Raw genomic sequence first — 27,437 nt, forward strand, 5'->3', positions numbered from 1 at the left:
CCTGCGTGGTTGTATCTTCATCTGATCCACTATCCGCAAAAATGGTCTGCAGATATGCAGAGCTCTACCCATGGTGCTAGGAGCTGTACATACACAGAGAGACGCAGCCCCTGCCTCAAAGAGCTCACGTTCTAAACAGACGAGAGACAAAGAGCGGGACAAGAAACAGAGGGATAGGAAGATGAAGGGACTTGCCCAAGGTCACTGAGCAGGTCGGTAGTAGAACCAGGAACAGAACGCTGCTCTCCCAGCTCCCAGTTTAGGGTTCTTTTCACTAGACCACACTACTGAAAGGGAAGGGGCATGAACGTAGTGGAACTAACCAGCTGTTCAGAAGGGGAAGGACTATTCATGATCGCTGCTCCAGTTACAACAGGCCAGGAGCCCCAAGGAGAGTGGGGTGTAATTAATCAGCAGGGCTCCCCAGGCACCAAGTGTTAAATGCCTTATTAGTTTTCACTTTTCAATTATCAGACACCCGATAGCATCTTCATAAGCAGCGGAGTCCTGGAATTAAATCCCCGGCCGCAAGTGTGGAGCTCAGCTTATCTGTGGCATGTGTGCTTGGCATGTGCGTTAGGGAGGGTTTGGATGTTTTTACAGAGGGCTTCATTTCCCAGGCCAATCTCCTCTTGGCCCTCTCTCCCCATCCTCCTCTGAGCTGCAGCAGCAGGATCTTCGGGGTGCGGGGGCAGAGAGGGAGGGGTAATGCCGGCTCTTCTAACCTTCGGAGGCTCTTCTAACCATTACCTCCATTTCCCGTCCCACCACTGCTCTTCCAAAAGCAACCCTGCACCTCTGCAGCCAAGCCAAACAAGGGAGAAACTCCCCCCAGATTAGGAGCTGCCTACTCTGCTGTCTGAACACGGGCCGCAAAGGGGAAACTGGATCCCTTGCTTAAGGCACAGCTAGGACTCCGGGGTTCTATTCCGAAGTCCGCCACTGACTTGCTCTAGGACACGGAGCTGCAGTACATAGGGTGTCCCTGGTATCTAAGGAGGGCCTGGTTGTAAGGGGATGAAAAAAGCAATGTGAAGTTGCTTCCCCTTGGCCTGTCTCTGGTCTTCTGCTGAAGTGGGTTTGTTCAGCCCCTGACAGCCAGGTCCTCTCCAACACCAGTGAATCCACATTAGCCTGTTCTGGCTTCTCAAAGCCAGTGGCTGGGCAGCCCCCACACGGGTGCCCACAAACTGGACATCTCTTGCCACCGTTCCTTTGCTGTCTCTCTCCCTCCCGCCCCCACCCCCACCGCCATTCTCTTTATTGGATTATAAATACCCTCCAGGCATTTTACTCTGGAACAAAAATGCTTCCTGCCGTGGGAGTTGGAAGGCAGCAGATAACACAGCCACAGCGGCGCACGGCCAGAATCTGCGGCGCGCTTTGGATGTACTTTGGCATCACGCTGGCCAAGCAGATTACCCTCGCCCGCTCCCTGAGTCTTGATTAAACTCGAACCCTATGACATTAATCCCATTCATCTGCATCTTCAATCTGTGCAGCAGGTCAGCAATTCCCATAAGTACCATGCTTCCCGTCAGGAGAAAATGACATTGATTTTTTTTCCAGTTAACTCAAAAAGAAATTGATGGGGTGACCTGACAGCTGAGGTTGGGAATGGACCAGGGAGACTTTCCCCTCTAGGGCACTGGGTCTGATTCAGCCTAGTTACAGTTATAACTAACTCCCTGGTAACATTTCCACCCCCTAAATAAAGGGATGATGGAGATCACCTCCCTTGCTCTGATGGAATTGTTACCCCCATTCCCTCCCCAAAACCTCTGGCTTCTGTTAAGCCCGCCGTGCTAGAGAGGACTTTCCCATACAAATACCAGGTGGGTAGTGGGAATGTCACCGCACCTCCTGCTTTTCCCCCTTATCCAGAAATCTACTGCTGAGGAGCAAATTCTGTGCCACCGAATTGGCCAAGTCTGCACCAAATGGCAGACAGGAAGAGCCTGGCTGGCCGCCCCCTTGCACCATGTGCTAATCGTTGACGCTTGATCAGCATGGGTGTAGAACGCTACTCAATCCGAATGCATTGGTGGTAGCGACTTACCCCCTCTGAGCACAGGTGCCAGGGATAACGCAGGGTGCAATGCAGAGGGGAATCAGGCCCAATGATTGAGATTTGCAAAGCCCGCGAGGGGATTCAGCGGCCCCCACTTGCTGGCAAATGGGGGTCATGTGGGGACCTCACGCCATCGGCTTTGAAAAGCTCAACCAATGTTTCTCCTGGGGAAGCATCAAAGTTCAGGGCTACTGCACCTGTATTCCCTCTCTGTGGTCCAACAAAGACACCCACTCTAGGCTCCTGGCTCCCCAGCTTTCACCCCTCTTAGGCGGAGACCCGCGTCTCTCCCTCCGCACTGGGATTTTTCCAGGCTTCACAGCTCCCTGCCGGCACTGTGATATCCCCAGCAAGCCAGACTGCCTAAAAGGCCTGCATCTGCATTCTGCTTTCTCTCCAAAGGCAATGACCAGGTCATTGCCCACAGCTCTAAGTTACCCCACACCTCTTTCTAAGCAAGCACATTTATTCTTAAGGTAAAAGCATGACAGAGAAAACATATAAAAACAATCAAAGAAACGACACGCATGCGAATAAGCTTACCAGAGATCACCCCCTACTCCAGCCTTAAGTTCTGGCAGGTGTTAGGATGGGGATCCCTCTTGGACAGAAGGATCTATCCATCTGCTGCATCAAAAAGAAGGCCCGGCGTCAGTTTAACTCAGGCTGTTCATCCAAAAGTCCTTTCTTCGTCCGTTGGTCTCTGGAGAATCCAGTCTGAACCAATATATGCAGGTCTCTCCAGGTGAGGGTGCCTCCGTAGCAGTGTTAGAACCTGAGTGAAATTGTCTGCATTACCCCACACTGTACTTCCTCCCCCATGGAATTACAGATAATCCCCAGCCCACAATGATCCACCATCTTAATACAGTGAGATCTCCCAAAGATAGTGCAGGAAATTGCCAGATCTGTCACTGTAGGATTCCCCCCCAGTGCCCCTTCACTGCAAAACAGGCAAGATCAGCAATGTAGCTGGAGCCAGATCCTCAGGCAGTGTAAATCAGTGCAGCCCTGCTGACGTCAGGGGAGTTGTGCTGGCTAACACCTGTCAAGGCTCTGGCCCAGAATTATTATTTTTTTTTTAGAGGCACTGTATAAATATGGCCAGCAAAGCGCAAGCTCCTGGAGGACTTTGCCTGGGGATGCTGCCTTCGCCCTTGGGTGGGGCGAGAGCATTTTAAACTGGATTCCCCAGTTCCTCACCCCCCTTTCTCTGCATTACGCACACCCCTGGCATCCATCCCGGGCATTTCACTGGCTAAGGGAGGAGATGGCCATGTTGTAGGAGCCCCTGGTTAAAGCGCTGGCAGTGCCTTGCGGGATTGGACGTGGCCAGCAGTTGTTCCCATCTGGCAGCCGTTCGCAGGCTTCTGTGAAAGGAGATGGTGGTTTGAGCTCAGCGCCTCATGGGCAGGAGTCCATCGCACTCAAACCAGCGTCATTGGCCGCTCCCTCACAGAGAGGGACACAATGAATCATGGAGGAGGCTGAACGCTGCCTAGCGATTGCCGGGCCTAGCAACCGGGGGAGGTGGGGGGCTCATCAGCTAGGCAGGAGGCGAGAGCTTGCCTCTTGTAACAGTCCAGACTCTCCCTGTTCTGTGGGGAAATCAGGGACTTTGCTCCAAATTCACTGTAAACCTCTGCAAGCTATTTTTTTCTAAGGGAAAACACACCCGTTTACTCCTCTCTCCCTGGGGTGGACAGGTACGGCCTGCTTCTAGCAGCTGTGGGAATCCACTCTCTGGGCATCTGAGCTTGGAACGGCGGCGTTGACTCCCCTAGAATTGACGTTAGCCTCCTGACCTACTACACCAGGGAAGTGCCATACTGATGAGGTGTGGCGAGATCGGCTTAGCGGCATGACTCCTGATTTCTGCCATGTAGGGTGACCACCTGTGTTGGATGGAAATAAGGGAAAACCACATGAAAAATAAGGGACAACACTTTATTTTAAGGGACATTTTAGGGAAACACCATTTCCTTTAGCATATCATGGATTTTGCTCTCATTTCTGTACGTTTCCACTGTCCTCCAGTATACAATACAATTATCGTACGCTTCAGCTAATGTTTAAAAATGGTCAAGGGACACCATTTAAAATAAGGGACAGGTGGTCACCCTAAGACGGATCAAGGAAATGAGGGACAGGTGTGTCACCCGAACTCCATGACGCTACAGTCAAACCCTACGTCTGCTTGTGAATGCAGCGCTGTCCAAAACACAGCTGTCCGTTCCTCTCCCTCTGGCCAGCCTCCTTCTCAGCAGGATGGTGTTGCGAGGGCTGCCGGAGGTCGCTCCGGACCACGGGAGCTTCCTGCTTTGGCATTCAAGAGCCGAGTGCGTGCCGATGTGTGAAGAATAGTTGGCCTCCCACGAGCGGCTCTTGCGGGAAGGTTTTTCTCAAGCTGTGTGCGCTGGGAGTCTCATCTCCCTGCGAGAGGCCGAGAAAAGCAAAGGGAACAGCAAGCAGGCAAAGGGACGCCTTCAACGTCTCCGTTTTGTCCTGATGCCAATAGATGGGGATGGCTGGTTTTGGACGCATTTGAAATGCAGGCTGCACAATAGCTGACAAGCAAGAGAAGGGACCTAATTGATATTTGGCCACACAGTGGTTCCTCTGTTAAAGGCTTTGCCCCAGTCAGCGTGTGCTATAGCAACCCCGGACCACGGGCTGCCAAGGGGGTGGCTGGCAAAACTGGGGGCTTTATGGGGCTGAAAAGCAGGTGTGCTGGCTGGGACAGCAGCCTGGCTCATGAGCTCCCAGCAGCCTCAGCATTATCGGAAATAAACAACGAACCCATTTGCACGAGGATAATGGAGTCTTTTCTCCTCCTGATCAGAAGCACTTGATTTGTACCCACCCGAGGAATGAGCTCCAGAGACCACACTCAGCCTCCATTGGCCAGGACCAGTCTGTGGTTGATGAAAAGAGCCCCCGATAGAACATCTTGGCAGAACCCTGGTCACCTCCCTCCTTCTTTAAGTTTCGCTTTTAAGGGCACCGTCAATTTAGTGTAAGCCCCAAATTGTTTATTTCATTGTTTGTTTCCTCTTTTTAAAGGGACAAGGGCCTGAGCCAAGTCCCTTGAAATCAATGGAAAGACTTCCAGTGACTTCGGCTCAGGCCGTGAAAGTGGCTTTTCCTGCTGTGGGCTTTTAGACATTGTTATTATTTAAACCAAATCAGGTTTTTTCTCCCTGCGTGGAAGCATTTCTCTGTTGGGCTGGAAAACCAGGCAAGCACAACAGCTTGCTAGTGCAGGAGAACTGGAAAGTGAAACTGACCGGGAATGGGAAGTAAAAGTGACCAGTCCTGTTTCATTGGGCCAAACTCAGTTTGCAAAGATCAAGAGGGAGCCAACTAGCTTTCTCTGATCGTGTTGTTAACGTTCTCCTATGCCCATGGTAACTCCACCTACCCTGAGCACAGAAAAGCTCTTCTGTGATCCGCGGCTGGTGGCAGAGCGGTGATGCATGAAGGGATATAACTCCTGATTTTGGTTAACCACATGTCAGTGCTGCCGGAGAGAAAGCTGGAAGGAGCAAGGGCAGTGTAGTTTTAAGTTTTTCAGGTGGTGGCAAAAACAAACAGCTGCCAGGTCACCATTTCCAGAGCTCTTCAAATCAGCTTTATCATTGTATCACAGTAGCAGCGACAGGTGCCAATCAAAATCAGAGCCCGACTGTGCTCGGTGCTGTATGTACACAGAGCGAGAGCCAGGCCCTGCCCTGGAGAATTTACAGACAAAGGGTGGGAGGAGAAACAGAGGCACAGAGCATCAAAGTGGCTGGCCAGCCATAGGCGCCGACTTCCCCACTTTCCTGTGGGTGCTTGATCCCCCCCCGCCTCCAGCCCCAATCCCATTCCAACTCCTTCCCCAAAGTCCCCGCCCCAACTCCGCCCCCTCCCTGCCAATATTCCAACTTCTTCCCCAAATCCCCAGCCCCGCCTCCTCCTCTGAGTGTGCTGCGTTCCCGCTCCCTTCTGGAGTGTGCTAACGCTGCCAAACAGCTGTTTGGCGGTGACCGGGCGGGAAGCACTGAGAGGTAGGCAGAGGAGCAGGGACGCAGCGCACTCAGGAGGGGAGGAGGAGGAGGTGGTGGGGCGGGGAGTGAAGGGAGCTTGGCTGCCGGTGGGTGCAGAGCACCCACTAATTTTTCCCCGTGGGTGCTCCTACCCCGGAGCACCCACGGAGTCGGCGCCTATGTGGCCAGCAGCTTATTGGCACAGCCAAGAACTGACCCCAGTGTCCTGACTCCCAGTTGTGTGCCCTACCCTTTAGATCACATGCCAAGCCTAAGCGACTTCTTTTCACTATGTATTATTTGCATTCCAATAGGACCTAGAGGCCCCCCAACCAATACTGGGGCCCCCTTGTGCTGGACACGGTACAGACAAGAAGTGAGAGACAGTCCCTGCCTCTAAGAGTTCACAGTCTCACTAGACAAGGCAGACAAAGGGTGGGTGGGGGAAACAGGCAGAGAGAAGTGAATAGCTCTAAAAATCTCGCCCTAAGTGACTTACCCAAAGCCGCACAGGGACTCTGGGATGGAGTTTAGGGCCCTCGAGTCCCAGCACAGCTCCAGTCCCTTAGCTACAAGATCATCCAACTTCTTTATCTCACCCATGGCTGGCCACAGTGGGGAATTGAAAAATCTGGGATTTTCAGGCTGGCTGCTCCCCGCACTCCAGTTCCCAAGATTTTTCTTGGCCCTATGGCCCGAAAAATTACCCAGAAAAAGATGTTTAATGAGGAAAATATTTTAAGTGACTCTAGAGAATGGTGGGAGTTGGGAGTTCAATGAGCGTTCGCTTGCCAGCTGGTCTAATCCAGACCCCTCTCTCTCGTCCTCCTCTGTTTTACTCAGTGGGCCCGATTCTTCACTCTGTTACTCGTCTTTAGTGCCCGTGTAACTCCATTAAATTCAATGGCGGAGGGGATGTCCATTGGTTTCAGGGGAGTTAGACTGGGGTGTAATATTGAAGTAATGCGGTGGTGAATCGGTCCAAATGACACCCATGCAGCTGCAGTGCTGAGAACTCGGGGGCTCCCCCGCAAAAGCCCAAGGGCCTCCTCACTCTCCTTTCACTTACATTGGTGGAAATCAGGGATAGCTCTGCTGAAGTCATTGAGTGTAAACGTAAACGAGAGGGGAATCAGAGGCTGAGTCTCAGGCCAAACGCCTGAGGTTAGGCAAGTATGGGCCCACCCCAAAGAAGGCTGCATTTCCATAGCAACGGAAGTTTGTAGCGTACTTTGGGGTGAAAGGTATGGGAGAAGGGGCAGGGCAGTTTAGTGGAGTAGGAGTCAGGGGACTCTGGTTCTATTCCTGCCTCTGCCAGGCAAATCACTTTGCTGCTCTATGCCTCAGTTTCCCCTCCTATCCTTTGTCTATCACAGGGGTAGGCAACCTATGGCACGCGAGCTGATTTTCAGTGGCAGTCACACTGCCCAGGTCCTGGCCACCGGTCCGGGGGGCTCTGCATTTTAATTTAATTTTAAATGGAGCTTCTTAAACATTTTAAAAACCTTATTTACTTTACATACAACAATAGTTTAGTTATATATTATAGACTTCTAGAGAGACCTTCTAAAAACGTTAAACTGTATTACTGGCACGGTTCTACAATAAAACCTATTAGGAAAACAGCAGATGCAATGGTCTCACACGTGTGGTGAGAAATGAAGCAATACATTGTCTTTTGGAACAAGAAATAACATTTCTAGACAAACCACTGATTAGAGAGACAGGCGTCCAAATAGATATGGCAGGAGTGAGGGTACTGGATTGTTTTCTCATTCACACGCACTCGTTTCCAACGACTTTTTTTTTTTTTAAAGCGGATTTTAAAAGCCCTGAAATCTGTAGCTGAACGCATCTGAAGAGGAGAAAGGTAGATGACACTTTTGCTACCTACCTGTAGGCCATGTCTACACGACCACTTATGCCAGCAAAACGTATGTCGCTCAGGGGTGTGAAAAAAAACACCCCCCCGGAGCAACATACGTTTCGCCGGCATACGTGGTACGTGCCCAGCGCTGTCGGTGGGGAGCTCTCTCCCATCAGCAGTGAGCAGCATGTGAGTGACCTTCCAGCGACGCACCTGCATTGGTACAGCCATGCCAGGTAAGCTCGCTAGTAGACACGGCCTAAGTACCTTTCCCAGGCCTGAAGAAGATCTGTGTGTGTAGCTCGGAAGCTTGTCTCGCTCACCAACTGAAGTTGGTCCATTAAAAGATATTCCCTCCCCCACCTTGTCTCTCTAATCTCCTGGGACCAACACAGCTGCAACAATTCTGCATATGAGCTACTCTGGGCTATTTCCCCAGGTAGACAAGTCCTTAGAGGTTAGTGGTTGTGATGGGTTGGATCACAGAAACCCCCTTGGGAGCTGCCACCCAATGTACCAAGACTACCCCTGCTCCTGTTTTCCCTGCCAGCTCAGGACTCCAGCACCCTGTCTTGCTGAGCCAGACACTCCTGTCTGGCTCCAACACAGACCCAGGGTCTGAATCACTTGTCCCAAAGCTGCAAGTTTACCTGAAACCAGCTCACAGGAGTGTGCTTGTCCTTAGCACTCAGATGCCCAACTCCCAATGGGGTCTAAACCCAGATAAATCCGTTTTACCCTGCATAAAGCTTATGCAGGGCAAACTCATAAATTGTTCGCCCTCTATAACACTGATAGAGAGATATGCACAGTTGTTTGCTCCCTCAGGTATTAATACATACTCTGAGTTAATTACTAAATAAAAAGTGATTTTATTAAATACAGACAGTAGGATTTAAGTGGTTCCAAGTAGTAACAGACAGAACAAAGTAAGTCACCAAGCAAAATAAAATAAAATGCGCAAATCTATGTCTAATCAAACTAAATACAGATAATCTCACCCTCAGAGATGCTTCAGTAAGTTTTTCTCAGACTGGACACCTTCCAGGCCTGGGCACAATTCTTTCCCCTGGTACAGCTCTTGTTCCAGCTCAGGTGGTAGCTAGGGGATTCTTCATGATGGCTCTTCTCTCCCCTTTGTTCTGTTCCACCCCTTTATATATCTTTTGCATAAGGCGGGAACCCTTTGTCCCTCTGGGTTTCCACCCCCCCCCTCACTGGAAAAGCACCAGGTTAAAGATGGATTCCTGTTCAGGTGACATGATCACATGTCACTGCAAGACTTCATTGCCCACTTGCCAGCACACAGGTATACAGGTAAACACAACCATCTGCAGACAATGGTCCTGGTTAATGGGAGTCATCAAGATTCCAAACCATCATTAATGGCCCACACTTTACATAATTACAATAGGCCCTCAGAGTTACATTTTATATTTCTAGTTTTAGATACAAGAGTGGTACATTTATACAAATCAGATGATCATACTCAGTAGATTATAAGCTTTGTAATGATACCTTACAAGAGACCTTTTGCATGAAGCATATCCCAGTTACGTTATATTCACTTATTACCATATTTTCTCTAAAACTATCCCAGTTACATTATATTGACTTATTATCAAGTTTTTATAAAACCGTATAGACTGCACAACGTCACAGTGGTTATTAATAATTCTAATAAATCATACAGATTTTGATCTTCTGTAGCACCTTCCACCAAAGCTACCAGAGCACATTACAGACACTGATGAATTGATGCTCCCAACAATCCTGCAAGGTTCGGGGATGGTACTATCCCCATTTTACAGGTGGGGAAACTGAGACATGGAGAAATTAAGACCAGCATTTCCCCCTACTTTTGCAAAAACAACAAGGAGCACCTTGTCTCTAAAGGTGCCACAAGGACTCCTCGTTGTTTTTGCTGATACAGACTAACACAGCTACCCCTCTGAAACCCCTACTTTTGAATTTCCCAAGTGCTGAGATGCACAGCTCGTGCGGATTTCAGCCGGCGTGCCAGACGTTCAGCTTCTCTGGAAGTCAGGGGTACCCCCAGCTGGAGACGGCGGGATCACAGACTTGCCTGGCATTGCTCAGTGAGTCAACAGCAGAGTCAGGGATGCAGCCTAAGAATCAGCTCCCAATGCCCCACTCTGGGTGCTCCTTGATTTTGAGGGGTCAGTTAGTGTCTGGACCGCAGGGGCCATTTCTGGTTGAGCTGCATCACGGCCGATGTATCAGCCGAGAGAGGCACGTGCGCCACTGGTGTCTGAAATGCGTCTCACCCTGCCTCCTTGTGTTCCAGGGGACGGATGTGGTCACACCGTGCTGACGCCTCACAGTGGGACACTGACCTCCAAGAACTACCCTGGCACGTATCCCAATCACACAGCCTGCGAGTGGAGGATCCAGGCAGCCGAAGGGAGCTCTCTCCTCCTGGCCTTCGGGGACATGGACATCGAATCCTCCCAACGCTGCGCTTCTAGCTTCTTGCTGCTCTCCTCCCCTTCCAATGGCACCAGCCGCGGTAAGGACTTCCCTGGCACAGCCTTCGCCGCTCGGGCAGAGGCAGCCACCAAAGCACGACGTTGCAGGGCGTACGGAGGGGATTTTTCCTTGCCTCCCTCGGTGGGCATAGAGCTCCGCAGGCAAAGTCGAACCAGTGCTGTACCAGGGAGGGCGGGGCTTGGGTAGGCCATGCACCCCCTTGCATGCCCAGAGCACAGCCTCAGCAGGGTTCCATGCAGGGAGCAGGACTGGATGGAGAGGAGTGGGGGGGTGAGCCGGGGAGCTTGTGCTGTGTGGACCCCTTGGCTGCATGCAGCATGGCTGCAGGAGAACTGGAAGCCCTTAGGGGTGAGCAAGCCCCCACAGGGGAGAATCCCAGTGTTACGCCGGGCTGCAGCCCTCTGCAGGCTCTCGATCCATTATTATAGTGTATCAGGGTGCTCAGTGCTGGGCAAACAGGGAGGGAGACCCAGTCCCTGTCCCACCAGCTCCCTACGCCACCTGTTCATTTCAAGGGGGTTCTGCCTGAGCAGGTGTTTGGCAAGATGCCAAACTCCAGGGGTCTCAGCGCCTGATGCTCCGATAGGGTACGGCCAGTCCTGCTCCCAACGGCCCAGCTCAGAGAACCCTTGGTGCAATCCCCACTGACCCACCAGCCTTGTCCAAAGGAATCCCCCAGGCTCGGGGTGGAGCCCATGGACTCAAACAGTGTCACCCTCTGGTGCCCCTTCTCCCTTGACAGAGCTGTCTAGTCCCCCACTGACCCTGCCCAGAACCCCAGCGGGTGCTGGCCTGGGACAGGCACCCAGTGACACACGGCATATGGACCCACTGGCTGTGGCTTAACCTCTGAGCCCCACCGGCCGGTGCCGTTCTGCCAGTTCTGCTGCCTTTTGGTGTTCAGGCGCCCCCAGTGGGACCGAGGTACCTCCAGCTTCCAAGCTAAAGCGCGCGGCCCTGCAACCTCTGGCCACGATCCAGCAATCTCGAGGCCTGAGCTACCAGGTCTCAAGCCTGCAATTGGGAACAGACCCCTCCCCAGCCCCGTGGGGCTCAGATCCGACTGAAGGATTGTAACCAGGGTTACACAAAATCCTAGCTAAGGAGAAGATCAAGAAAATCTGGCTTTTCAATTATTTTACAGAGGAGCTATATGGGACGTGGGGGATCATGACAGAGGGGAAAGGGTGCAGGGACGGGAACAGATGTGTCCGCAAATTAATTCACTTTGTCTGCTGAGAAATTGCCCAAATATTGCTAGGATTTTCGGGGGGAGATTTAATGGACGTAAGAGGGATTTGACCGGCCAGGCAGAGCAGCGGCTGCCTGCAGAGAAATCCTTGTGGAGGGAGGGGGAAACAACCTTTGGAAATCTCTGCCAGGGGGATGTCTTCCCGGAATCTGATCACTCACGCAACAGGCTGCCCAGGCCATAGGAGGGGGAGGCGACCAGCCCTGAGCCAAGAGGAAACGGAGCTAACCGCGGAGTGGCACAGCCTGAAGCAGGAAGGGAATTGCCCGACAAAGAGGCACAGAGTGACAAGCAGCCAGGAAGCTCAGTGCACAGTGAAGAGAGGGCCCCATTGTGCTCAGTCAAAGGGACACAGGAGAGGGTCGCTGCAGGGAAATCAAATGCGTCTCTGAATAACCATAGAAATTGGAGACGGAAAATGCCTATTAAATCACTGAGTCCATCCCCCAGGGCCGGGACTGTTCCTATAGTCTGTTCTCTAGGGCTCTCTCCCCCCCAGTGTATTTAGCCCTGTTGGGGAGAGTTCAGAGGAAGGACAAATCCCGGGGATGGTATTTTACTCAATATTTGGTAGCCAGTAATTCAGGTTCCCTTGTTAGGGCTTGGGCCCAGTCCTCCACTGGGGGAAATCAAGGCAGCTTCATTGGCCTCCATGGAACTGCTCCAATCTCCCCCAGGAGAGAATGCGGCGACCCATCGGCCTTGCTGCCCCAGGTCACACCACCCTTCGTGCAACCCCCCCCAGCGACCTCGACGGCAGCTGTGAAGTTGGATGTGGGGGATCCGGCCCCGAGTTTAGCAGCCCAGCGTTGACGCTGCGCGGTGCAGGCTGCTGCAGCTCCGTTGGTGGGTAGACTCCATGGGTCTTCCAGCGCCTCCGTCACCATGTGTATGTGTGTGTGTGGGGGGGGTTGGATAGGAGGAGCCCTGCAGCAGTAGATATTTTGGCCTTGCCCCGCCTCTCCCCTGGCCCATGCAACACCACGGGATGCACCCCACGTACGTGGTCCTCACCTCACGCACCCATCTCCTCCATCGTGGTCCTCACCTCACGCACCCATCTCCTTGTGCGGGGGCCACATACTGCTCCTCTGCCTGGAGAGAGACTGGAGCTGCCTGTTTGTACTGGCAGCTACCCACTTTGGCAGGGGTCATTAACGCCGAGCTGCATTTTGTGCGACTCGGATGCTCCTAGCGCTGGAGCTCCTCGCTGGGAAGTGCCATGAATACAGAAGCTCCTGCATGGCTTGAAGCTAGCCGGGCAGGGACAGGTTAGTCCCAGGGCCTGCACATGAAATCCCTCTAAGCCATGAGTATTTCCAAGGTAAAGAACAAGCAGGGGTGGGGGGTGACCCCTTTTCAGCCCTGTCTCCAGCCCAGAGGAGCAAAGCAGGGCACAAACTCAACTTCTCTCCCCTTGCAGGTCACCTCTGCCGCTCCGTTTCTCTTGGCACAGCGCATTTCACTCCGTGTGAACTGCCGAGTAAATGTTTAGGAGCAAGAACCACATGCAGCTGCCAAGGGCCCCGTTGCGGCCAAAAGAGTCCATTCCGCCTGGGTTCTTTCGTACTCCGAAATACCCCAGATTGCGCTTAAAGCCGCTGCAGAGCTCCCAGTGTTAACGGGCACGACCCACGCAGGAGTTAAAGCTTTACCTCTCCTGGGTCTGGCTCTTTTAAAAACCCCTTCTGTTCAGTCTCCTCCCCACCACAAGTTCTCGCCCTGCCCCCCGGGTACTTCTACGCCCTCCCATGCCTAGTATCGGAGCACCTTCCAGTCCTGAATGGATTCTCCTCACCGCTGCGCCTAGGGCAATGCGATCATCCCCATTGCACAGAGGGGGCACCGAGAGGTTAAGTAACTAACCCAAGGTCACACAGGGAATCTGTAGCAGAGTGGGGACTGTGCCCAAGTCCCAGACTCGTGACCCGACCGTCAGGGCCGGCCTGCTTTCCTCGTTGACAGGGCAATAGTACCAGGGTGTGAGGATAGGAAGGATGGTTCAGTGGTTAGGGGACTAGCCTATGACTTGGAGCCCTTGCTCTTCCATGGGCTTCTTGTGTGACCTGGGCTAAGTGTCTCTGGGCCTCGGTTTGCCATCTGTGCAATGGGGCGAGTAATACTGTCCTGCCTCCTAGGGGATTGAAGATCGTGAGGTTCACAGCTACTAGGGTAACAGAGCCACATAAGTACCATAGACAGACTTAGAGCTCAGTGCCCCTTTAGGCACCAAAATAAGGGCCAGATTTTCAAGTGCTCAGCTCCCACTGTGACACTTAAGGGCAGATTTTAAGTGGAGTTCCGGACCCAACATGCTGTAAACCTGGCCTGTGATGTACCTGGGGAGCTGGGGATCATCACTTCCCAGCCCCCACATTTGTATAGAGGACGTGGTGATAATGAAAATACAAAACACATTTCAAACAAGTACTCTTCTCATGCGATGTGTGATTGGCCAGTGGAACTCCCTGCCACTGGATCTCACCGAGGCCAAGAATGGCGAGCAGAAATGTAAAATCCACAGCTGCATTTGAAAGACAAACCGTGTGAACCGGGTATAAACCCTGCTGCTTCGGGGCAAAGCCAGTCATCAGTGGCTCGAAGCTGGGAAGCGTTTTCTGCTCTGGGTAGGTTATTTCTTAACTGTCCATTGTGAGGTTTTTTCCTCCTGTCCTAAGGGAGTATAACGCTGACCGGGGCAGGTGCACTCAGATTGCCCAGGTGTAAATGGCGACACGTGGTGCAACGCAAGGGGACAGTCAGCCCCACAAGGGCCTGGTCTCCCTTTCTAGAGCACCAAATTCCAGCACGGGAGGGAGGCACCAGTTTCTCTTTAAAGTCCGTGGGCTAGATTCTTGGCCCTGGGCCAGGCTGCTTTGAGCCCCGCCCAGTGGGCATTCCTCTGATGAAGGGGGGGATCCGCCTGGTGGCATGGAGCCAGCTGTAAGCCGCATACCCCACTGCCACCAGCACGGGCCATGCCAGAAGGAGAGCAGGGCTGGAGCCGGCTGCGCTCCAGCAATCCCCAGCCTTTGCAATGGGCCTTGGGGGCCATTGCAGGCGGCCATGAGTTAAAGCCGCCACGGGGCCCCCACTGATTGGGAGAGCAAAGAAGTGGCAGAAAGTCGCACGTGCTGTCCCCCCGCTACAAGGGCAGCAGACTGCATGTAGCCAAGGGCGGCTCTGGCCGTGGATCCACACACTCACAGCAGCAGGAGGAAGACAGATTTATTTTTTTTAAACCATTGGAAAGATCTTGCCATTTTCCTGACATTTCACAGGCTGTTTGCAACACCCCTGGGATGGAGCCTCCTGGGCTCCGGTGTCATCTCCCCCCTCCCCGCTGCCTATATATGGTAACAAATCAGGGAGCCATTCGCTGCATGTGGGTTGTGGCCAGTATATTTTTAATGCGTCTTGCGAGGCCTGATCTAGCTACCCAACAAAAGAGATTGGGCCACAGAGGAGCGATCGCTCTCCAAGGGCCTCTCTCTGGAGTGGGGGGTGCCTTGGGGGGGGGTGCTCCGTTGGACATGGGTTGTTTCTATCTGTTGATAATATCTTGAAATGGAATTTGGTCTCCTTTGTGATACTTTTAAAAATTCCCTTTCTTTCATGCACATGCACACTGGTTTGTTATTGTAGGGTTGCTCATGAGCCTGGAGGCTGCACCTCGCTGCGGTTTGTTATTGTAGGGTTGCTCAGGAAGGCCGAGGCTGCACCACGCTGCGGTTTGTTATTGTAGGGTTGCTCAGGAAGGCCGAGGCTGCACCACGCTGCGGTTTGTTATTATAGGGTTGCTCAGGAAGGCCGAGGCTGCACCACGCTGCGGTTTGTTATTGTAGGGTTGCTCAGGAAGGCCGAGGCTGCACCACGCTGCGGTTTGTTATTGTAGGGTTGCTCAGGAACGCTGGGTTACAGTCACTAGTTTCCTCTAAATAGAGCTGGAGAGGCACTAATTTACACCAACAAAGAATTTGGCCCAGTAGGTCAGCTTGTGACCAGTGCAGCCTTTCCACTCAAGCCATGTTTTGGTTACAAGAGCGTAAGTTTCGCATGGATTTTTTTGCCCCGATAGCTCACCCCACTGGCTCTTGTTCCCGACTGGCACAAACACTATAAACAGATCCTTGCTCCCAGGCTGGAACTTTTGTGCCAAGTTTTAGCCTGGAGCAAAGCTTTCCTGTCTGCGTGTCGTGTTCAGCTGGTTGCAGAGGGTTTCTGATTGCGGAAGCTCTGCCGGAGCTGGGGCTCAGAGCGGCAGGATGCGTGCTGCTGGGACAGGAGAGCAGCTTCTGGCTCCAGTCTCCTCAGCATGGTTGGGTTTCGTTTGCTGTGGGAAATTACACAGCTGGCAAACTCCGCACAACTGAGGCAAGCGGTGTGGAATGAGAGATTTCACGCCACCGTGCTCCAGCCTCGGGGAGCAGCTGGTCTTTGCAAGAGCCGTGACGCCAACAGCAGGGCAAGCTAGGATCCAAGCTGGGTCATCCCACGGGCTGGAGAAGATCTAGCTGAGTCAGCCTTCCCCACCGCCAGTGCTGAACCATCCTCCAGCATGGCAAGTCCCAAAGGAGGTAGCCTCTTCTGCAGATGGAGAGCAACCCGAATCCATCTCTGGCTAGGTCCTTAAGGTGGTCTGGTTGGATATTCAGTTTATGTCCGTCACTGGCCATCTTATCCCACCACCAAAGCTCTTGGCGACCACGTGATCGCTGGCCACAGAGGGACATTCCTTGGTGAACTCACTTTGCAATTCATTGGGCTCCCACCTTAATAATCCCAGCTCTTCTCCACGCCGAGCTCCTACACCGGATGATCTCCATGGAGCGTCAGCACGTCACCTTTCTGGTAGAGCGTCAAGCTGGAGAGAGAATGCCACAGTGCGCTGCGGGGGGTAGGTTTGAGAGAATGGGAGGGAATTATCCATCAGTAGATCTTACCCACCAGCCGCAGATAACCACTGCCATGAGGGCCAGGGTTTTCGTTAGAGCTCAGCATCTGGCAGCCTCCATTGGGAGCCATCCAGCAGATCTGAAGAGTGTAATCACTCCTGGGAGAGATGGGAGCTGTGGTGTCCTGGGTTCCTTTGGACATCTGGCCCCACGCAATGAAGAACAGACCAGAGAGAGCCCCTCCAATGATCCTGCCTCCGGCTGACCAGCCTGCCAGCCAGAGCACTCCAGACCTTAAAGCTGTGTAACACCGACAGACCCCGGTCATCGGCGGGCGGGATCGAACCTGGGGCCTCCGGAACTAAATGCATGAGCCTCTACTGCATGAGCTAAAAGCCACGTGGCCCCTAGCTCAGACTGTAGAGCAGACTCATTCATCTCTAAGTGGTCTCGGTGCCACAAGCGGGGACAGAACACCCCACCCAAGAGGTGTGCAGGTTACAGCTGCAGTAGCCACTGCTGCTGCCGTTCCTAAAGCTCCACCGGCCTCCTTTTCTGTTCTCAGCCCAGAGAACTGGTGCTCCCACACACTCTGGTGCTCCCACACAAGGTGATCCAAGGGGCTCCCCATAGAAGGCAGCTAACGTTACATCTCAGACATTGTGTGTGGCTGTAGATTCCAGTAAGAGGGCTGCCATGTGACTGTCTCTTCATAAGAATAACAGCCAACCCCATTTCCCCATGGCTAGAGGAAGGGCTGGGGATGAGGAAGCCGGGGGAGTCGACAACCCTTGCTTGACTCCTGAGCGAAGTTTCTGTGCCGAGGGAGGATTAGCAGTTTGTCTGCCCGGCCACTGCAAGCACCGAAAACAGTTTATTTAGAATTGGTCCACGCTGGCTGCGCCAGCCATTCATCCTGGAGTGTGCAGGAGACGTGCATCCCCACCCGCCCCCCGTTCGTATACCCACACTCACACTCACACACATACTGCCCCAGAAGGTTCAGGGTTAGGTACAACTAATACAGACACGCGGTGCTGTTGGAGAAATACAGAGCAAGGGCCAAAGTCTGCAGTTCTGCTGCTGCAGCTCCAGGGTCAGGAATGGCGTCGCGGAGACCTGAATGATTTGGCCCCAAGAGTTGGCGCGTAGATTGCAAAGCAGATCAAGACGGGCAGGGCTCAGAAGGACCCGAGAGTGGCGCCTACAGCTTTAGCTCTAGCACCTGGCCGTGCTGCAGGAAAGGCAGTTGTACAGCCGACAAGAGCAGGGCCTGATTTTCAAAGGGGCTGAGCAGCCAGAACTCTTACAAAAGTCAGCAACAGGGTTAGAACCTGGGACGCCTCACCCGAAGCCTGAGCTGCTACCACTTGAACTAAGGGATTCACAGGCTCCAGCCCTGGAGCACCCACGGGGAAAAATTAGCGGGTGCTCCGCACCCACTGGCGGCCAAGCTCCCCCCTCCTTGCCTCCTTCTCCCCCCCCTCGCGAGTGTGCCGCATCCCTGCTCCTCCCCCTCCCTCCCAGCGCTTCCAGCTCCCCAGCCACCTAACAGCTGTTTGGCGGCGCTTTGGACTTTCTGGGAGGGCAGGGGAGGAGCAGGGACACGGCGCGCTCGGGGAGGAGGCGGAGAAGAGGCGGGGCAGTGGCAGGGACTTTGGGGAAGGGGTGGAATGAGGGGGGTGCTGGGGTGGGAAGAGGTGGGGCAGGGCCAGGGGGGGGTGTGTGTGTGCGCGGGGGGGGGGGGAGGGTGTTGAGCACCCACCAGGCAGAGGGGAAGTCGGCACCTATGCAGGGATTAGCTTCTGCCTAGCTACTAGCAGTAGTAGACTCTTCTCCTACATGTGTACCAGCCACTAGAGGGGGACACAACACACGGAGCCAGGATGCCACATTAGTACCAATGAACTCCCATTGACTTGGGCAGGACTTGGGGGGCGCTCAGCACCTGGCAGGATTTGGGCCCTGATTTATGCATTTTGAGACTCTCCATCCCAACATGCTGGAGCAGGCCCAGGAATCCCGGTTATTATCGCTCGCTGTGAACTGTAGAGGGTTAAACTCAATAGTCTGCTCCCTTCCTCTGCCGGCACAGCTGGGAAGGCCCCTCGGGGCTCAGCAGGTGGGGAAGTTCTGTGGAAAAGTTGGTTTAAAGTGGGAGAGGGGGCGAGGACAGGACTAGGTCAGTGTTGTGGTTGGAAGAGGGGCTTCCAGTCACTGGCACTGTCCTTGGGAAATCAGAGGCCTCTCGGAAGTGCTGTTTGAGCAGGATGAGGATGTGGGATTCACTCACTCTGACTCAGATGTCGCTTCTGGCTAGTGATCGGCACCACTTCGGATGAATCACAGCAATATATACATAGCGAGCCAGACCCCCAGCCCAACTCCAACTGCTGCACCATCGCAGTGCAGGCAGCACATCCAGGAGAAGTGGGCAAGGCTAGAGGGTCCCTATAGCTGGCAATCCCCTGCTGCTGGGAGAGACCCGGGGGCCGTGAGCACCCGACTAAATTAGAGCAGCCTTAAGGCTGCTCTGATTTACGCTTGTGGTCTGAGTCCTCATAGTTTGGCTCCCGGATCTGGGGGCTGCAAAGATGACCGAAAGCCCCTCTGTCCCCCATCCCATCTCTGGTCTTGTGCTCAGTGCAGCTTGGCTAGACTGGATGTTGCAGCCTCTCGTTTTGTGACGTGTTGCCTTGTGAGTGGAGTCTGAGCCACAAAGTTTGGACCCAGATCCAAACTCCCCCAAAGCTTGAAGGAAGGGCATTTGGAGCTGGGGGTGGTTGGTCAAAAGCGGACATATGTAGCGTACAACCTGAGCTGGTTGGAGGATTGGGTCCTCTGATGTTTAGTGATTATAGCAGTTGTTCCCGGGGTCTATTCCCAGCTCTTCCACTGACTTACTTGGGGTAAGTCACTGCTCCGCTCTGTGCCTCAGTTTCTCCAGCTGCATAACTGGGAAGATAATATTCACCTGAGTCCTAGGAGGGTTGTAGAAAGTCACTAGTTACTACAGCAACCGGCTGGCAGTGGTTCTCAAACTTTTGTACTGGTGACCCCTTTCACATAGCAAGCCTCTGAGTGTGACCCCCCCTTATACATTAAAAACACTTTTTTTATATATTTAACACCATTATAAATGCTGGAGGCAAAGCAAGGTTTGGGGTGGAGGCCGACAGTTCGTGACCCCCCCATGTAATAACCTCGCGACCCCCTGAGGGGTCCCGACCCCCAGTTTGAGAACCCTTGCTATAGAGAGAGAAAACCATAAGATAGACAGGTCCCTGATAGATTAATGTTGGCAGAGCCGTTTGTGATCCTGCCAGGAGACGTGCTAGAATAGCCGTGCTAAATGTTACTATTCTTGTGTGTCACAAACCCCGATCTAGCTACTGGTGCCCTCCTTGCTCCAGCTGGACACACAAAGTGCTTGGTGCTAGCTTTGGCAGGGTTAAACTTCCTGGGTCTGATTTACTGACCATGACCTTGCTGGTTGCTTGTTGCAGCAGAACGGAATGTAACGCAGGAGAGAGCAGGGTGGTTAGCCGACTCTGCTGCGTTGACAGCCTGGAGGGAGCAGCCCCTGTGTATTGGGGCAGCTCGGATTTTCTAGCCTGAATCAGCACATACCAAACACGTCAGTAACCCCGGAACATCTGGTACAACATGTGTCATATGCCGCCATCTGGCTGGAATACAGGGCTGGCCGAACGGTGGAGGAGAGGGGAATCTGCCCCAGACAGGACCCACCACCACCCTTCCATCCACAGAGAGCACAGCTGGAGGCTCCTCTTTCGCCTTGGGACACAAGGTCTTAATGATGCACAGTCTAAATGTGGGGTGACTCATCTGTAGCCTGGGAGGGCTTGGGGGGAGGGGAAGGTTACAGGGTTCCTTTCTATCCCTCCCACGGGCTTTTAATCAGAATTCCTCCCGTGTCTGGGGGGGGGGGGGGGGGGGGGAGGCTGAGCTTTGATCTCTTCCCCCAGTAAACTTAGCCACTGCTGGGGTTGATGCAGCCCAAAACAGGAGGGGCCAAATCCATCCCAGGTGCAGATCCATTGAGTTGGATTGACTTATCAGGGTTTTCCTTCCTCAGTACAGGCCTGGTTTTCAGAGGGGCCGAGCACCCGCAGCTCCCATTGATTTCAGGTGTGCTTCTCGGTGCTCAGTACTTCTGCCGCTCGGGCTTCTGCCCTGGCACCGTCCACCACCGCCGTCTGGCACTGCGAAGTGCTGAGCTCTGGGGACTTCAGAGGGGAGGGGCCCAGAGACGCGGATCGGACTAAACTAGCTCATTAGGTCTCCATGTCAGGCATCCCTAACGTTCGCATGCCACCCCCCGGCCAGCATCACGTCACTTCCATCCGCCTAGACAGGGCAGGGTTGTTCCCTGCAGTGCATTGGCCAATGCATGGCCCTGAGGTTTAAGTGACTCAAGCAATGGCGCTTGCCCCTGCTACCCAAGAACAGACTGTTCCACAATCTCGCTGCTCGCGCCCTTAGGACACTTCGCTTGATAGGCAGCCTAGGTTTTCCTTCTTGTCGGGTCCTTTCCCCAGCCTCATCCCTGTCATATCTGAGCATCTTCCAGTCCTGCATTAAGCGACAGGACTAACATCTATAGTGTGTGTGGTTCGTTCTCTCGCTCACGGATTAGCCACTGGGCCAACAGGGCCCATCCCCAGGGGCCCCGGAAAAGTGGGCGCCCCCACGCCCCATCCCCGCTCCCCGGCAGGAGTGCTGGGGAGGGCAAGGGGGAACCACAGGTAGACGGGGTGGGGAAGGGCCCTCCACTTGCTCTGGCCTAGGGCCCCACAAAACCATAATCCACCTCTGGTCCCCAGGGGGAGAATCGTGTCTGCAGTGGAGGCTTTTGTTCAGGTAGGGATTTGGGGGGACGTTTATAGCTACATGCTGCTGTGTGTGTTAGCAAAGGCAGGCTGCAGAAGCACGTCCGGCACCTGGAGTGGGAGGTTTGTGATGGCCCTTCGTCCCGGTGGGTGTTCAATCCCCAGCCTCAGACTGCCACCCCAGAGAGCTCGGTCTCCTGCCCGGATGAGCTTTCTGGTAGGACGTCCCCTTGTTCCTGAGAAGCAGAGCTGTCAAACCACAATCCCCATCCTGGAGCTTCAGCCTCTTCTAGACATGCTGGGCCCAGGCACCACGAAGACAAGGGCTGAGACCTTCAGCTTCGGTATTGGACGGGGAGCCAGTGTAGAGAGCAGAGGCCGGGACATGTGCAGAGAGCAGGAGGAGACATGTGCAGAGGAGACACGCTGCAGCGTTCTGTACTAGTTGGAGTTTACCCAGGGGCTGATGGCTGCAAGCCCAACTGCATTGCTGTAGTCTACCTGGGGGGGAGGGGGGGTGACGAAGGCCTGTATAATCAAAGCCAGGTCATCCTCCAGCAAGATGGGACGGAGTCTGCTAGCCAACCAGAGAGGCTGGAAAGCATTGCTCAGGGATACTGCTAGGCGAGAACTTAGCATTGGTGAGGAATCCAGCAGCACTTCTGAACTACAGCCTGAACAGACCAACGATGGGCGTGTCCCTTGCTCACTGGAGTCCCTTTGGCCAGCCTTAAATTCTTATAAGCAGCTACCATAAGTCCTGTGTAGATTACTGGAATTGTGCTAATACAAGGACTCCTCACACACACTCTACAGGGCAGTAGCAGGGACTGAACCTGGAACAGGCGTCTACCACTTGAGCTAAAGTAGTAACTATTAGCTGGTAGCAGTAGTAGGCTCTTATCTTCCTGTGTGGACACCAGCCACTAGCAGAGCAAGATGTAACACAGGGAACCAATGGGTTACAACACGTGGTGCTCTCTCTGTTCGTGTGGGTAACTGAGGTGCAGACACAGATTATTTGCAGCATGGCTGGTTCTGCTAACAGTGCCGGTGAGCTGTGTGTTAGCCTCTTGTATCCTTGACCGCTGGGGCTGGGGAGACGGAAGCAATAACTCAACAGGGCTTTTTTTTCTCACCCCGTGGTGGTTTCAAAATCCAAGCACTGTTGCCATTGAGGCGTGTAACGCTTGGCAGCTTCCAGCAGGAAAGCGGAGCCTGTGGGAAGAGAGTCAGGCAGGCAGAGGGGGTGTTGAAATCCATTTGGAAGGGATGGCTATGGAGCAAGAGAGTAGGTGGGAGGCATATGCTCTGGAATTGGAGCATTGGAGGCTGCTGGAGAAGAAGAGAGGTTATGAGAAGCTGACGGTGATCTTAGTGCTCAGAGCATCTGTCTCCTTTGGGGATGGGGTCCCTGAAAGGTGACCCACAAAGCAATCAGCATTGGAGTTGGGTTCTTTTTTTTTTTTTTTTTTTTTTGCTTCTCTGCCATGCATAAAGCAGGCCAGGAAGATTTTCAGGGTTTCATTTCCTCCCCGCTGGAACACACTATGTTGTGTCACCAACGCTTATCAGGCCCGACACAATACTATTGTTATGCCTTCTCCTTGGCATCATTACCTGGCTTTTGTTTAATAAACTTACTTTACTTTGAATAGCAACCAACCCGGTGCTGTGATTGAAAGAGGAGTGTTTGCCAAACCCTCTGTTGTATTAGCAAGTTGCAGGCGTTGTCTCTTGAAAGGCACAATAAACCTGAGTAACTTCTGGGAGTGTTGCAGGAGAGGGCTGGATGCCACAGAGAGGTCTCTGGGGAACTTGAGCGCACTGCAGATTACCTGCAAGGCAAGGTGAAGACTGGCAGAGACATGCTGGCAGGGCAGGGAGCTGACACGCAGAGACGGAACACGGTGGTTCAAAGTTCTGGGTGTCCTGAACAGCATGTTACCCCCGCCCTGCCTCCATTCTCTTTGCTTGATATATTCAATTCCAATCTTCGCTGCCCTTTGAGACTCTGTGGTGACCGCAGAACTTGTCAAATGACAACATCACAAGAGCCAGGATAGAGGAAGCTGCGCAATTTGGAGGGGAAGGGATTTTTAGCCAGATTGTTTAAAACTTTGGGCCAGATCCTCACCTGATGTAAAATTAATAGAACTCTGACTTCAATGGTGCCCCCCTCATTCCCGTCCCCTCAGGACACGTCCCATAGTTTGTTTTGGTTAGTACTTATTTAACTCAAATGCCTAATGAAGTCTTTGGAGTAAGGAATCCTTTGTTAAACACTGACACCATTTCATTTAAAATGCACGTTCTCACTGTAAACTTCCCTGAGACATCCAGCAGGTCCTCCAGCACAACCAGACTCGACACAAGCACATTTTAAAAAAAAAATCCCTCTCAAGTTGCCTTTAAGTGAGCAATTATGAATAGCTTCTTTGGAGGTAAGGACGAAGGCTTGTGGACCTCATGGAGAAGAGTGTCAATCTTGGAAGGGGTGGGAAAATAAATGCCGTCCTCATTGTACAGACAGGGAAACTGAGGCACAGAGAGGGGACGTGACTTGCTCAACTCCCACAGTGAATCAGTGTCAGAGCCTGGAATAGAACCCAGGAGTCCTGACTCAATCCCTTGCACTGTCCGTGAGCTTATTCTTCCTCTTTTGTCCTTCCTGTTGTCCTCAGTGCTATAAGGACCAACGCCTGGAATGAGCACCAAGGTATTTGAGAGGTGTGACGTTCCTTGCTGAAGGACCCTCTGTCCATGTGAGCGCTGCCAGGGTTTGTTGAAGTGCCTGGGCGGCACGTCGCAGAAAATTCCTCCAACCATTCCTGGAACAGTTCCCGAGTGTCTCTTGAGTAGCACATGCAGTGTTGTTGTAGCTGTTTTGGTTCCCAAGGCGGGCGAAAGAATATCTTTTATTGGACCAACCTCTGTTGGTGAGAGAGACCAGCTTTCGCGCTTACACAGAGCTCTTAAACACAGCAAGAAAGGGAGAGGGGGAAGATACAGCAGGAAGTGACCAATCAAGCTACAGAGAGAGAGTCAGGTGCTTTGGTTTACATTTGTCTTGCTTCCCCTGGGCTTCAGCCTTTCATCAGCCGAGGAGATATGTAAATGGAGTTAAAAATTATCTAGCCACAGAAAACTTATCACCAGTTACACAGGCTGTGAGGAGAACCACCCTTTGCATTCCACCAGGATCTCCAACCACTTTCTAAACGTGAACTAAGCCATGTCCACCACTGATCAATATTAATCTCCCTCTTTTATAGATGGGGAAACTGAGGCACAGAGCAGTAAAGTGACTTATACAAGGTCACTGTCCACTGTAATGGGTTTGAACCAGAACAGACCCTGATCTGAACAGCTTGGACCCACCTCTACGTTTAAGCCTGGATCACCTTTCCTGGCTCTTTATTCAGCATCAAGTAGTTCTGCCTGAGTCCCACTAACCTCCTTTTTAGAGAATAACGTCTCATTTTTGGACCCCTCCCCCGTGTGGGAAGTGTCTGCCAGCTTTATGGTTCCCTTTCATCATCTGCAAATCCTCTCAGATCGCCTCAAATTTGCCACGTTCTCCACGGACCTGCCCAGCCTTTCCTCCAGACTTACACTAACTGAGGATCTGGGCCTAAGTGAAGTCCCTGGAGCTGGGCCAACTTACACCTGCTGTGGCGCTGACCCTCGCTATTTAAACTGGCTCCGTGGTTAGTCTTCTGAAGCTGTTATTAGCAATACAGGAGCGGCCAGGGATTTCAAATGCAAGGGACGCATCTTTGACCTCTCCTTTGCGCCAGTCCAGCAGCATAAAGGAGATTTAAAGCAACACCTGATCCGTGTAGGAATCTGCAGCTGGTGCAGAGATTGCTTTGGTTTCCTGGTGTTGGAGGTGTTACAGATTGGGCTGGTGTCAGGGAGGGGGCCAGAATATGATGTGCTCCATGAGCCCTGGCCAGCAAAACACTTACCCACCAGTGAGAGTTAGGGCAGCCACGAGGCTGCTCCAACTTGCACTGAGTGCGGTTTGGCCCCCAGCAGCCTCAAGGATCAGGGGAGAGGTGGGAAAGTGGCAGAAAGCCACCTGTGCTTTTACCCCCACTCACTGCAATGAGCCAGGGTGCTCGGGCCAGTCGTGAGATCTGGCCCTAAGATTTTTATCAGGGCGCTGTCACTTTAAAAGGTTTTGTGCATTGTCAGCACATTGGAGGCTCTTGCGGGAAGCAAGCCCAGAAGGCGGAACAGGAGGGCAGCATAAAATATGGCAAGAGAGTCCTGCATGAGCGTGGGCTGAACCTCGGCGGAAAGGCAATATTTAAACAAACTGCGAATCAGGAGCCACTCACTGAACTAAACAGAGTTACTCTGGTGTAAAGACTGTGTGAGGTCAGAGTCAAGCCCAGGGACTTCCGCAGAGCTACTCCTGGTTCATGCTCCCGCCTGGCGTCTGGGAGAGGAGAACTGGGCCCTGTGGTGTGCTTTTCACTGAACACAGGGCTGGGACAAGTTGGGGGAGTGACGTTCTCCATCTGCAGACCAGGGGCAGGGCACGCTGGGGCAGGAGAAGCCTGCTCAAATGCCCTGCCACGGGGCCTCCTCCACCCCACCCTTGGGAGACCATCCCTAGAGGCCAGAGGGAGTTCATGGACCATGGCACGCTGCTAGTCCTGAGGTTCCATGCATTTCTGGACAGTGCCCAGATACCACGGTGACGGGTGATACAATAGAGCTGGGCAGATACAATAGAGCAGAATGGTCCATCCAGCCCCTGGCCTCTCTACCGAGACTTTGCAAAAAAGGTGAAGGGAAGAACAGAGACGGTGGTTTGAGGATGTGGGAACCTGCCCCATTAGGAACCAAAGGGACAGGACAGATTCTTCCCATAGGCCATCTGACCGGCACCATTAGCTGGTTACGCTGAAGTTTTAAACAGAGAGACGGTACTGGAAATTCACTGGGATTAAATGGTTCGAGGCCTGAAGGGTTTATTTGCTGGGTCTGGTTTTTGCAAGCAGGAAGGTGGGGACAGGGAGCTTAAACAGATGCCCCCTTAGTCTTGTCCCCATCCTCCAGGGCCATCAGACGAATTAACAGCCACTGGCTGTGCTTGCATTTGCGAGGTGGACTTTCCTTCCAGTGAAGAGGAGTAGTTTACACTGGGGCAGCCTAGCCAGTGCGTGTGTCCATCCAATAAGTGGAGCGAGCGATTCCGGCTGCCCAATAAGAGCGGAGCGTTAGGACTGCCTGTCTCCCGATGCCCAGACATGACGTAATTAAGAAGAGGCCTCATTAGACATTATTCTGGGAACGCTGTGGGAGTCTTGTCTTGCCGCTGCCTTGCATACCAGCGGCCCGAAGGAGTGCAGATATTTTTCTGGCTCTGGGAGCGAGCAGGCCCCAAGCTGCTTGGAGAGAGATCTGGAACCTGCTGTTCTCCTGTCCTGGTTAGACGGGCTGGGGAGCTGGCCCGAGTCAGCGCACGCTTGGAAGGGATTGCCGGTGCAATGGCATTTTCCCCACTGATACAGAACTTGGTGGCACCAGCCATTGAGCTCAGAGATGGGGAGGCTCCAGCCAGTTTGGGGTCTTCTGTTTAGTTCAGGACAAGACGAGAAACTCCTGCTCTGCTGGTCCAGCCCCCTTGCAGCGGGGATCCCCACCCCTCCCCCGATTCAAATTATGCCCCGTTTAAGGTTTCAGTTAAAAAAAAAAGTTAAGGGCCAGATCTTCAGCGGGTGTCAACCAGTCTAGTTCCACTGATGTCAAAGCAGCTACACTGATTTACACTAGCTCAGGGTCTGGCTCTAAATTTCTAGCCCTTATGGTTGTGAAGGAAACTTTTCAGAGAAAGCACTGTCTAAAGCAGTGGTTCTCAACCAGGGGTACGTGTACCCCTGGGGGTACGCAGACGTCTTCCAGGGGGTACATCAACTCATCTAGAGATATGCCTTGTTTTTCAA

General features: G+C 53.0%; 1 protein-coding gene across 1 annotated transcript in view; it reads left to right on the plus strand.

Annotated features, from left to right (window-relative positions):
- LOC135893928 (discoidin, CUB and LCCL domain-containing protein 1-like) overlaps window positions 1-27,437 on the plus strand; it is a 64,140-nt gene that overhangs the window by 5,989 nt on the left and 30,714 nt on the right. The window contains exon 2 of the mRNA XM_065421897.1: window positions 10,275-10,496. Within this exon, the coding sequence (XP_065277969.1) occupies window positions 10,275-10,496 (222 nt within the window). The remainder of the gene's footprint in view (window positions 1-10,274; window positions 10,497-27,437) is intronic.

Source organism: Emys orbicularis, chromosome 23 (assembly GCF_028017835.1).
Source record: "Emys orbicularis isolate rEmyOrb1 chromosome 23, rEmyOrb1.hap1, whole genome shotgun sequence".
Classification (NCBI taxonomy): domain Eukaryota; kingdom Metazoa; phylum Chordata; order Testudines; family Emydidae; genus Emys; species Emys orbicularis.